The sequence below is a fragment of the Mercurialis annua genome, linkage group LG1-X (genome assembly GCF_937616625.2).
Source record: "Mercurialis annua linkage group LG1-X, ddMerAnnu1.2, whole genome shotgun sequence".
Classification (NCBI taxonomy): domain Eukaryota; kingdom Viridiplantae; phylum Streptophyta; class Magnoliopsida; order Malpighiales; family Euphorbiaceae; genus Mercurialis; species Mercurialis annua.
The window spans coordinates 47,938,327-47,951,552 of NC_065570.1; the positions used below are offsets into that span (position 1 = coordinate 47,938,327).

At 32.5% G+C, this 13,226-nt stretch overlaps 1 protein-coding gene across 1 annotated transcript; it reads left to right on the forward strand.

Moving 5' to 3' along the window:
- Window positions 1-3,711: 3,711 nt before the first annotated feature.
- Window positions 3,712-4,029, forward strand: LOC126672024 (uncharacterized mitochondrial protein AtMg00820-like). The gene has a single exon (XM_050365914.1). The coding sequence runs from the start codon at window positions 3,712-3,714 to the stop codon at window positions 4,027-4,029; it is 318 nt and encodes a 105-aa protein (XP_050221871.1).
- Window positions 4,030-13,226: the final 9,197 nt, after the last annotated feature.

The window sequence follows — 13,226 nt, forward strand, 5'->3', positions numbered from 1 at the left end:
CACAGAAGTTGATGGATAGAAAAGAAGAAAAGGAATTGGCCAAGGCAAGGGGTGTGCGTTCGCACACCCCATGAGAGAAAGGGAGTGTGCGTTCGCACACTCCCAAGAAAAAGAAGAGTGTGCGTTCGCACACTCCCTTATGTGCGAACGCACATTACGCGCAGGATTGGTTCTAATCGGACAAAAATGCCCCTGTTTGTCAACAATTTCTAAACAAGTTTCGAGGGTATTTCTGGGATTTCATCACCGCTCAACCTAACTACATCAGCAATATTGGGAGCTGTATAAATAGGAGACTTAGTCATTGTAATAGGGTTCGCGTAATTTTTGGTATTAGACAACAAACCCTAGTTCTTAGTTTTCTATTCGTTTTCGCAATTGGATTCATCGTTGATTATTATTTTCTACTGCAATTATTATTAGTTTACTTCGAACAAGGTACGATTGACATCAAATTTATATTTAGTATTTTATTTAATCATAGAATGAATTCTTCACTTATTGTTTTTAGTTATTTCATTATTATGTCTAGCTAAACCCTTCATTGGGGATTATTAATTGCAATTATGTCTGTCTAATTGAATTGGATTTATGGGTTTTTGTTCTTGATGGATTTTAATTATTGTGCTTAACGCTTAGCCTAAATTGATCACTTAGTCTATGCCATTTGTTTTAATTTTAGCTCGAGAGAGTAAAATTGGAATAGAACAGTATAATTAAGAACGCAGGAGTTAATTGTGCGAGAGTGAATTGACGAGTGCGGGTTCTTTGAATTTTCTTAACAACTATTAAATTGATTTATACATAGGTTAATCATTGTGCGAGAGTGAATAATTAACCTAGTATTAGTGAGTTTAATACTTTTGCCTGTAATTGCTCGAGAGAGAATTTTAGGTGCCTTAGATTAGTTCGAACCTCATCAGAACAATACAATCCATAACCTGAATCAAGTAAACAGCATAACGAAGATTAATAATCCCTGCTTTTCCCATTATTGTTAAAACACCATTTGAATTACAGCTTTAGTTTACTTTAAATCTACATTTATCAATATTTGTCTTTTAATTTAGAAAACCAACAAAAATTTTCTTTTCGGCTATTCAAATCAAGTTTCTTAACTAGTTGTCTTTAGAGCTTTCTCTGTGGGTACGATATCCGGACTTCATAGTCTGTATTACAAGTTGGCTACGTACGCTTGCGTATCTTTACCAACAATGGACTGTCAAATTTCAAAGCATTACCAATTTGTATCTGTTAACCCAAGTGCAATTGTGGTGCTTTGAATGCTGTGAAAATCAATCAATATAATGATCATGTCATCAAATTTGTTAGAGGACTGAATGACTCTTATTCAGTTTTTAAAACTCAGATCTTGATGTCTGAGCATCTTCTTGTGATAAATCAGGCTTTTTCCATGGTAATTCAGTATGAGAGACAATTATCTCTAACCAATGTGTAGCAAGGAGTTGATTCTAGCGTGTTAATGGCAAAGGCAACTTTGATGAACAATATGATGCTGGTTATGAGTCAAATACCTGTTATGCAAGAGGCATAATTACAGAGGAGGTTTTAGAAGAGGTGCTTTTAAAATGAATCCAGGATTCAAGCAAAAACTTTGCTCTCACTATGGCAACTCTGGCCATACTGTGGATTATTGCTACAAAAAGCATGGTTTTCCACCAGGCTTTCAACCAAAATACAAAGGAGAATCCAGCTATGCTAATCATGTCCAATATGAAGAATGTGATTATCAAGACTTAAAGATCTATTGAGAACAAATATTTCAAACATGAAACTATGAATACTAACAATGTGCCTAACCCTGCTCCTAATGTTCAAACAGGCAAAGTCTTTCCATTCACTCCTGAACAATGTCAACAATTGATGGCTTTAATTCAAGGAGAAATATATGATGAGAGGGATAATTCATATGTTAATTCTCTTACTACTTCATACAAACCAATGTCAACTTCTTTCAAACCAGTACCAGAAGAAAAAGGTATAGTACATGCTTGCTTCTTTTCTTCTAAAACATATAAAAATTCTTGGATCCTTGACACTGGTGCTACTGACCACATTATTCGCAAATATTCTCTTTTCAAGGAGCGTGAACCAGTGACCAATGTTCATGTTAAACTTCCAACTGGACAATTCATAAGTGTCACTCAAACTGGTTTTATGCAGCTTACAGATGACTTGATATTATATAATGTGCTATATGTTCCTGTCTTTAACTTTAATATGATCTCAACAAGCAAAATGACTGATGATAGAAGGTTATGCTTAATCATTTATCATATTTCATGTACCATTCAGGACATGGACATTTGGAGAATGATTGGTTCAGTTTAAAAGAAGGAAGGATTATACAAGTTTGTTTCTGCTGCTAAGCATGCTTATAATTCAGTTCAATCTAGATAAGGAAACATTGAGAATAAGGATGTTTAGTATTACAGATTAGGCCATTTATCAAATAATAGAATCAAGTTCTTGTAGAGGCTAGATTTAAGCAAAAAAATCTCCTTCTCATTCTGTTTGTGAAGTTTGTCATTATGCAAAACAGAAAAAGTTAACTTTTCCTGTAAGTTTTTCAATTACAGAAAGCATTTTTGATTTGATCCATATGGATATTTGGGGGCCTTTTCCAACAATAACTATGCATTGACAAAAATACTTTCTAACTATGGTGGATGATTGTAGTAGATAGACCTGGATTTTCTTATTAAAACACAAGTTAGAAGTGAGACCTCTCATGAACAAATTTTTTGCCTATGTTCAAACTCAATTTTTACAAAGGATCAAGACAATCGGAACAAATAATAGTGACGAGTTTGCTTATACAGAATTATACAATCTTCATTGTATTATCCATCAAACTAGATGTATTTATACACCTGAGCGAAACATCACTGTTGAGAGAAAGCAACAATATATTCTCAATGTTCTTAGATTTCAGTCTTCTTTACCAATGAAATTATAGGGATACTGCATTCTTCATGCTGTGTTTTTAATAAACAATTATTGATGATAGTACACCATATAAGCTTCTACATGATAAGTTATCAAATTTTAATAGTTTAAAAGTATTTGGTTGCCTGTGCTTTGCTGGAAATGATGACATTCACAAAAATAAGTTTGATAAGAGAGCATTAAAGCATTAAAGTGCATTCTTTTGGGACTACCACCCAACACAAAAGGATATTCTGTATATTGCTAAGAGACAAGGCAAATAATAGTTTCTAGAAATGTTATTTTCTATGAAACTATCTTTCTATACAAACAAAAGGATGAGTTATGTGATCCTTCTCATGCCTCCACAAAACACACTAATTTTTTATTTCTTCTTTTAGAAGAACCACTTATTCCTGCAACCAATCCTTTGTCTCCTGGTATCAGTTCATCATCTCTTTGGCAAAATGCAGAAACACATTCACTGCATACTTTTTTTGTTCCCTCTACCTTATTTTAGGTAAAAGATTTCCCTGAATTAAGAAGAACCACCAGACAAACACACTTAGCTTCTTATATAAAGGATTATTCTTGTTCTTTACCTCCTTCTTTTTCTTAACATACCACATCCCTACATCCTATTACTAATATTGTTACTTACAACAAATTATTCCCTTCTCATAAAGCATTTGCATTCAACATACTCACACAGAACCACAGACATATAATGTAGCAATCAAACATAAGTGTTGGCAAGAGGCCATGCAAGTAGAGTTAAATTCATTAAAAATAAGCAATACATGGATTCTCACACAGCTACCAGCAAATAAGAAGCCAATAGGTTGCAAATGGGTCTACAAGATCAAATATAATTTCAATGGTACAGTTGAAAGGTACAAAGCCAGACTAGTGGCAAAAGGGTATACACAACAGGAAGGATTGGACTTTATTGACACATTTAGTCCAGTTGCAAAAATGACAACTGTTAGAACCCTCATTGCTCTTGCTGCTGTTCAAAATTGGCACTTGCATCAGCTTGATATCAACAATGCATTCTTGCATGGGCATCTTCATGAATAAATCTACATGTCTCTTCCTCCTGGCTTTATTTCAGACAAAATAAACCAAGTCTACAAATTGCAGAAATCTCTGTATGGCTTGAAACAGGCTAGTAAAGAGTGGAATTCAAAGCTCACAGTAGCTCTCTTATCCAAAGGCTTTGAACAAGCAACATCTTATCCATCTTTGCGTATTAAAAGAACAAATTCCACCTTCATTGCTTTACTGGTTTATGTTGATGAGATCTTAGCCAGTGATTCTCTTTCAGAAATTTCCTCCATCAAAACTTTTCTGCGTTTTGAATTCAACATCAATGACCTTGGCATTCCCAAGTACTTCTTGGGTTTGGAAGTTGCAAGGTCAACTACATGCATCAACTTATCCCAAAGGAAGTACACTATCGATTTGTTGACTGAAACAGGTTTATTGGACGCCAAACCTGTATCAAACCCTATGATCACCTCCAATAGATTGATCAAGGATGATCAAGACCTCATGTCAGATAACTCTGATTACATAAAACTGGTGGGAAAGCTTCTATACCTATGTACAACTAAACCAGATTTGTCATTTGTTGTGCAGCAACTCTCACGGTTCCTTGATTGTCCTACAAAAACTCTTCTTCATGGAGCACATAGAGTACTTAGATATCTCAAAGGTTCCCAAGGCAAAGGTTTATTCTTTTCTTCTTCCTCTCAGTTACAACTGAAAGCTTTTGTTGATGTTGACTGGGCCACTTGTCTAGATACAAGAAAATCAATCTCAAGCAATTATATTTTTCTTGGTGACTCTCTAATCTCATGGAGATCTAAAAAAACAAAATTCTGTTTCCATGTCCAGTTCAGAGGCAGAATACAGGTCTTTATCTGCATTGACATGTGAACTCCAGTGGTTATTCTACTTATTACAAGATTTGCATCAATCCTGTTCTTTCCCAGCTCCAATATATTATGACAATAATTCAGCAATTCAGCTAGCTCATAACCATGTGTTTCATGAGAGGTCAAAACACATAAAAATAGACTGCCATATCATCAGAGAAAAGCTAAATTCTGGTTTGTTACATTTACTTTCAGTTCCATCTGCAAACCAGTTAACAAATTATTTCACCAAGGCATTGCCACCTTCCATTTTTCAGACTTTTATCTCCAAGCTTGGCCTATGTAATATATATATGGCCTAATTTTAAGGGGGGGGGGGGACACTGCTTCTTTATTCTGGTGCTGCACACATCAGATTATAATTTTAAAGAAGTTGTTACAAAGTTGTTATGCAGATTGCTAACCTGGCAGCAGTTGATTCTTCTCCTTGAACATGCAGATGGCAGCAGCTTAAGTCACATGTAGATCTTCTGTTTAGCTGATCTGGCAGCAGTTGTTTTTCTCAATACATGGAAATGTTGTGTGTTTTAGATAGCTTAGTTCACAAGTCTTAGAACTAGTATAAATAGATGTCAATAATTGATTTATCAGATTGTATTCATTTTTCTAATGATTAATAAAAATCCTCTTTTTCTCAAAATTTTGTTAAGGTTTATGAGAATTAATTAGGATTTTAATTATAAATTAAATTAAAATTAATTTGAATTAATTATAATTAATTAAGTTAAATCAAATATTCCTTTTTTTTTGTCAAAGGAATATTTTTAGTTCGATTTTGCCAATTTTTGGATTGAAATGATCTGGTTGTACCAACTTTTAGATTGAAATGGTCCGCTTTACTTAAAAATAACTTTTTTGATTATGAGTTAAAGGGGTGAAATGATGCTTTTGCTCATTTAAAAAGCTTTTGTAAATCAATGCGTAGCAAAAAGGCTAGCCTTGACAACCACTCATATTAAAAAATTAGAAAAAAATCTAAATGTAATCTAATCTCTATCTTCAAAAGTCTATTATTAAATTTATAGAAGCAACTCATAACTCCCTTTTCCTGCCTTTTCCCATTCATTACTTGTCTTTATGCATTCATTGCTAAAGTCCAACCAAACACCTTTATGTGTCCATTACTTGTTGCTCATCCTCATCTTTTAGATGTTTCTATTAATTTTACTTTGGTAGCGTTGCTACCACATTTCGTTATTGAATAGAAGGTCAACGCGCCCTCTAAACTTGTGACATGGGATCATTTAACACAATTTATATTTTTTTGAGCAACTAATCCAAAACTCTTTAATTTTAGATCAAATAACCCATAATTATATTTTTAAAATGTGTAAAATATAAATCGGAGGCAAGAAATGCAAAAAAGTAATTAGTATTTCCCTAATTGTTGCGATATAATAATTCTAAATCTATTTTTTAAAATAAAAATATAAATTATGGAGTTATTAGACCCAAAAATAAAAAATTTTGAGGTTAATTGCTCAAAAAAGTGTAAATTGGATTAGATGATCGCGTGTCACAAGTTCAGGGGCGCATTAACCCTTTGTTCTTTCATTTTTCAAATAATTTTTTTTCTTTTGCCTTAATAAATTAAGAAATATAAATTTTACAATTTTAATAATTATAAATTGAAATTTTAAAATTTTATGATTTTATCTTCATTTAAATATCCACAGCAATTTTAATTTATTCAGACCGTACAATTTTATCGTTTAATCAATTTAATCCATTTTATTTTATTTATTTTTAATTCAAAAAGATTAAATAATATTTTATTTTTTTAATAAATCAAATTGGACTGACTTTTCATTTACGGTCTTAACAGCCGGATTCATAAAATACTGCTTTCATGTCCTGCCTTTTCACCCATAACAGGTTGTCCTTTCAGAGTTTGAGTGAGTACTATTTACCAACCACACCAAAAAAAGTTACTTGTATTATATCACATGAGTATATAAATCATGACTCTTAAAATAGTCATAAAATAAATATAATATACAACTAATTAAGCTGAAAAAATAATCTATACTGAATTACATTGTATTTTGAACAAAGGGTCAACCCACCCCCCTAAACTTATAACACAGAATTATTTAACCCAATTTTAATTTGTTTAAGCAATTGACCCTAAAATTTTGCATTTTTAGGTCAAATTGCCCCATAATTGTATTTCTGAAATACGTAAAATATAAATTAAAGGCGAGGGATGCGAAAAAAAAAATAAAAAGTTTACTAATTGTTGCGATAAAATTATCGTAAACTTAATTTTTACAATAAAAATATAAATTGTGGGGTAATTTGATCCAAAAATAACGAGTGTTGAGGTTAGTTGCTCAAACAAGTTAAAATTGGGTTAAACGATTATGTGTTATAAGTTTAGGGGGCGCGTTAACCCTTTGTTCATTTTATTTTATGAATGAGGGTTTGATTTTGTACGATGGTCGCATTTTTCATGATCTTTATATTTCTCATACATATAATTCAGATCATTTTTAAATGAGTTTCTTTCATCTAATTTCAAAATTAAATATATAGATATTATTATAAATTTTGATGACTAAACATATTTATTATTTATTCATGTCCCAATTATTATAAAGCGTAAATTTTGATCTAATTTTAACAAATATATTTTAATTGTAGCTTGTTTTTTTTTTGATAATTAGAGGAGAGAAAGCGTTTGTGAAAGAAAATGATCTCACGACCTAATAGATTGTTGTTCAACGCTCATAACATTTGAGTTATAGCTCATTGGTTTAATTGTAGCTTGTTATTTGATGTTTTAAAAGATATTCATTTTTTTGATTTTTGTATTATTTATAATCATACATTTTTATTTAGTCAATTGTAACCTAATTTTGATAAGTATTTTTCGATTTTCATCATAAGTAGAATTAGAAAGTTTAAGATTTATTTACATGTAAATATACTTACATTAGCTACAGTCGAAATGTTTCTTATCGAATTTAAGTCAAAATTGATAGTTTTGAAAAGTTAGATCATAAATAGCAAACTATAAAAAGTTGGATATTTTTTTAGTGAATAAGTCTAAATTTAATTTCAAAAATATATTAATAATTAAAAAAGTTCACACTATTATTTTGTTATATTTTTTTCTTCTTAGTATAGAAAAAGAAATTTAAATATAATACATTAAAAAATTTATTTACCTATTGAAACAAATTGACATGAAAGGATTGTTAGCTGGATTAATATATTTTTTGATTCCTGAACTTGTATCCATTTATTCATATGCTCTTCATTTTTCGGTTTAACCTATTTGACATTTCAACTTGTATATTTTATTTGTTTTTTTTTCATTTGGATGAATTATAAATATGTTAAACGTCACAAGAAGTGGCAAAACCTCAACTTAAAGTTTTCGCACAAAAAATGACACACTCAAGATGACACACTAGAGGCTACGATCAAGAGAAAAGGAAAAAAATATCACAATCCAAAAAATAAGATACATGTCGGATTCTAAAAGAAGTCCAAACCCGAGCAAATAAAATCTCTATTACAAATTTTAAAAAGAAAAACAGCTTTAGAAAAATTGTTGAAAACCAGTGTTTTATGTCATACTCCTTACTTTGAAAAACTCTCTTATTTCTACATTTTCAAATTTTTTAAATTAAGAGGAAATATAAGATCCTCCATAATATCAAGTAAGGACCCCTCAAAATAGCATATTTCCACTGTATCATGAAGTCGATAAACAAACTTGGGAAGCACCAAATCAAGCCAATCTTCTGAAGAATACAACACTAAAACCTTCTCATAAAAACACAGTGAATAAAAATATGATCATGTGTTTCAATAACTCCTTAAAGAGAACATAAAGAGTTATCCAAACTGATAATAGAACACCTAGACATAAATTCTTGTGATGGAACTCTATTATGAATAGCTAACCAAATAAAAAAACTTAACTCTAAGAGAAGTCCGAGATTTCCAGACCAGTGAAAAAGGATTTGCAACAACACAATCTCTTCTCAAATTTCCAACATTATGAGCAGTCCCAACACTGTCAAAAATATCAGCAGTCCCGTCAAAAATACTAACATCTTGAAGATGTTCACCTTGCTCATTCTCTATTAGTACCGGAGCTATTACTTCAACTTCATCAATAACGTGAAGAGCAGCTCTGCTTGGACGACCACCAGATTTGAAGGAGCAAGATCAGTCCCATTCTAACCATGATTGACATGAGCTAAAATGACGCCTAAATCAGTCCCAACCAAGGTCTATCTCTCATCCATTCTATCACCCATAATATTCCCTGGATTGACAACCAACAGCTTACAAAACAAAGTAGAGGTATAGATCTGAGAGTTAGAAACCCAAGAAACCTCATCCAATATACCCAAACGAGGAGATAATCGACTAAAAATAGTTTGAAAATCTCTCAATAACAACAATTCTGAACCTCTCAACTGACGCCTCCATCTTCAACCCTCATTCCAAATAACACTAATTGTAACTCGCTTTTGGTTTGAAAGATTATAAAGTCTCGGATACAACTTCAAAGCCAGACCATCACACATCCAATTATCATGCCAAAGAGAAACAGTATCTCCCACTCCAACAATATATTTGATATTAGCTATAAAAATTCCAAAAATTAATATCTTGGTAACATGAATACTTAATTCCTTTCCAAATAAAAGACATTTTTTAACATCCTTATGCAGTAAGCAATTTCAATCAAAAACATTCAAGCAACAAGAAATGACATTAAACCAAAGCGGGTTTGCATTCTTCATCCTTAATTTCCAGATCCATTTAAATAAAAGACTCAGATTTTTAATGTACAGCTTAGAAATTCCTAGACCTAATTCATTAAAATCTTGAAAAATAACCCTCCAAGAAACTTTACTAAAAACCGGAGAATTAACATCTTCTTTCCAAAGAAAGCACACCATATATGATTCTAGTTGTGGTTGGACTAAGATAGGCATATTGAAAATTGACATAAAATACACAAGGACACTGAACAAGACAGACTTGATAAGAACTAACCTTCTTACAAGAGAAAGCAGAGTACCTTTCCATAAATTCAACCGAGATTTGAACCGCTCAATAAAATAATCTCAAGAACCGCAAGAAAGCTTCTTGTTTGAAAGCGGAAGACTCAAATATTTGATAGGAAAATAATATATCCTGCAGCTTACAATAATCAACCTCATTAATATTAATTGCCATAATGGAGCTCTTATGGAAATTAATAGTTAAGCCCAAAATCAACTCAAGATATCCGAGAATACGCGTCATATTTTTTAACTGCTCAATATTGTAGGAAATATATAAAATGGTGTCATCCGCAAATTGAAGCATCGAGATTGGTTAATGATCTTCTGAAAAAGAAAACCCTTGAGTGAACCCCAACTCCAACGATCTATCCAGCATGAATTCCAGACCCTCTACAACTAACACAAACAGATAAATCAAAATAGGGTCACCCTGATGCACACCTCTTTTTAAGCCAATTAGATCAACCGAACTATGATTAACAAGGATAGACGTGGTTGCTGAAGATGAGCAACAGGACATCCAATCCATCTACTTCGCAAGCAAATTCATAGATTTCATCATAGAGAATAAGTACTCCCAACCGATGTTGTCAAAAGCCTTATGGAAGTCAAGCTTAGTCAAGCTTTAAAACAAGCAATTTTTCCTTTTTCTGTTAGCTAAATGAACATACTCATTAGCTATCATCAGACATTCCTGAATACTTCTACCTTTTAGGAAAGCATGCTAATTATCAAAAACCACATTAGTAAGTAAATGTGCTAATCTCCAAGAAAGATCCTTAGAAAGAAGTTGAAAAAAAACCATTTGCTAGACTAATAGGACGATAATCTGTAATGTTGTCTGAGCCTTCCACTTTCAGGACCAGAAACATAAAGGATGTATTAATACCTTTAAATAAGGTATTAAATATGTGAAAATTGGCAAAAAAAACTCAATAAAACATCCTTCATAAAAGGCCAAGCTCTCCTACAATAATAGAAGTTAAAGCTGTTAGGACCAGGGCCTTTCTCTCACCACACGAGGAGAGAGCATAAAAAATCTCGGACTTTGCAAAAGTGAACACTAGAGAATCTTCCAGAGAATTCGTCAGTCTCTTGGAATCTAACCCAAGGATATCATACTCAACTCTATCTCCTCGATTATACAAAGTTCTATAAAATTCTCAGATATGAAACATGGTGTCTTTTGGCTCAAAAAAGACTTCATCCTTTATTTGAATAAAAGAAATATGATCGTTTCTGTAATAAAAAAAAGGTCATACTATGAAAAACTTAGTATTTTTCTCGCATGCCACATTCCATTTAAGCTTAGATTTCTGAATCCATAGAGATTTCATATTCTTCTCTGCCGCCCAAAGCTCTTCTTTCAACTTCGACATCTCCTTTTCCTTGACATCTAAAATCAACCCTGAGTCCCCTGCTTCTTCTTTTATAAGAATCTATTCTGAAAGCTCTTTGTTTTTTTTTTATCACCAAACACCTCTAAATCAAGACCTTAATATGATGCCTCAAATCCTTTAACCTTTGAATGAGATTAGTAGAATTCAAGTAGACTGTACTCTAGTTGGCAGCCACAAAATTGCTAAAATCCTCATGGTCCCACCTAGGAGCGTAGCTAGAAATTAAAATTAAGAGGGGAAAAATATACTACTTTCTTATATAAATGTAAAATTTAAGATTTATTAAAATTAAGGGGTCAATATATAATATTTTCTAGGTAACAAATACAAATAAAAACTAACATTACATAGTTCTAGCAATTTTTGAAAAAAGAGGGGCAAATGACCCACTTATCATGTATGTGGCTCCGCCACTAGTCCCATCAAGTATCAATCAAGTGAAATGGTTTAGGATCTCAATCAACTTTATATGCAAAACAAAAGCAAATAGGAACATGATCAGATTGTCCTCTGGGAAAAACAGATAAATACATATTCGGCCAAAGCGAACTAGCAGTTATAGAAATCAAGCAACTTTTGATACAAGATCTAGAAAAAAGAGTTTTGCCATGTAAAACCCCTTCCTTGAAGCAGAAAATCTAACATCTCTTCATTCTTAATAAAATCACGAAGAGCCAACATGGATGGGGTAAAACCCAAGCCATTCAATCTTTCCTCTAGAAATGGAGTTTCATTAAAATTACCGCTAATAAAGATAATGCCAATCAAACCCAGAAAACATCTTAAATCTCTCTAAAAAAACAGCACTCTCTGCGGCCACATTGCTAGTATAAATCAAGATGTGACGGCAAGGGTTATAATCATACAAAAAATCCATAACAATATAATGAGGACTCTTGGAAATAACAACATTTTAAAGAAGCTCTAAATTCCAAATGAGCATCAAACCACCCGAAGCACCAATAGAAGGAACAAAAACAAACTTATAATCCAAGTTAAGCCAAAGATTTTTAATAAGATAGTCATCCACAATTTCCTCCTTAGACTCAATTAAACCAATAAACGACAAGTTAAGAGTAGACACCGTGTTTTTAATAAATTATGTTTCCTATTGAAAGAAAACAACCTTTACAATTCCGAGAAACACAAAGGCGTAGACATAGAAACTTAAAAAACCTTGAAATAAAAAAAGTTATTGTCTGTTAGATTTCAGTGCCAATTTCTTAGACAACTTTTGGAACATTGCTGATTTTGGCTTTTTATCAAAAATGCCCAAGTCATGTCTGATCTGCCAAGTCTTGCTAGCTTCATCTTCCGGAGTTGATGAAATAGCCTTATTTCTGTCATTCAAACGACTCATATTTGCAATGTCTGCATATGAAAATTCATTCTCGTCTTCCACTTGTGAATTAGAGAAAGATAGTATACTTCACAATGGATCGATCTTCTTTAGAGGTCGATAGGAGGATTTATCCTGAACTAGGAAATGAACTGTAATCTGTTGTTCTTGTGAAATGCTACTTGCTTCATTCAACAAAGAAAACACCATGGGCAACTACTGAATATTCTGGGCAGAGTTGTTCCCTTCTTCTCTGATTTGTTAGTTTGTTCCTCCCCATTTTGGCACAACAATGGTGAACAATTTTAAACTACTTCTGTTTGAATAACGTCATGTTGTTGATCCTGAGTCGCGGCCTTCTTTATTCAACGATTCACCATCGAACGGTGCTCAACTAAAATCTGGTTCATATTGTCCATCTGAAATGTTGGAGCAATATTCGTTTGATACCTTGAGATCACAACACCCCCTAAGCGTTGCTCGCCAAAACTAACATTCTTGTCTTCCTCTTCAATCGAGTTTGCAACCATTGTATTGAATGAGCTCAAGATGTTAGTACCTCCCA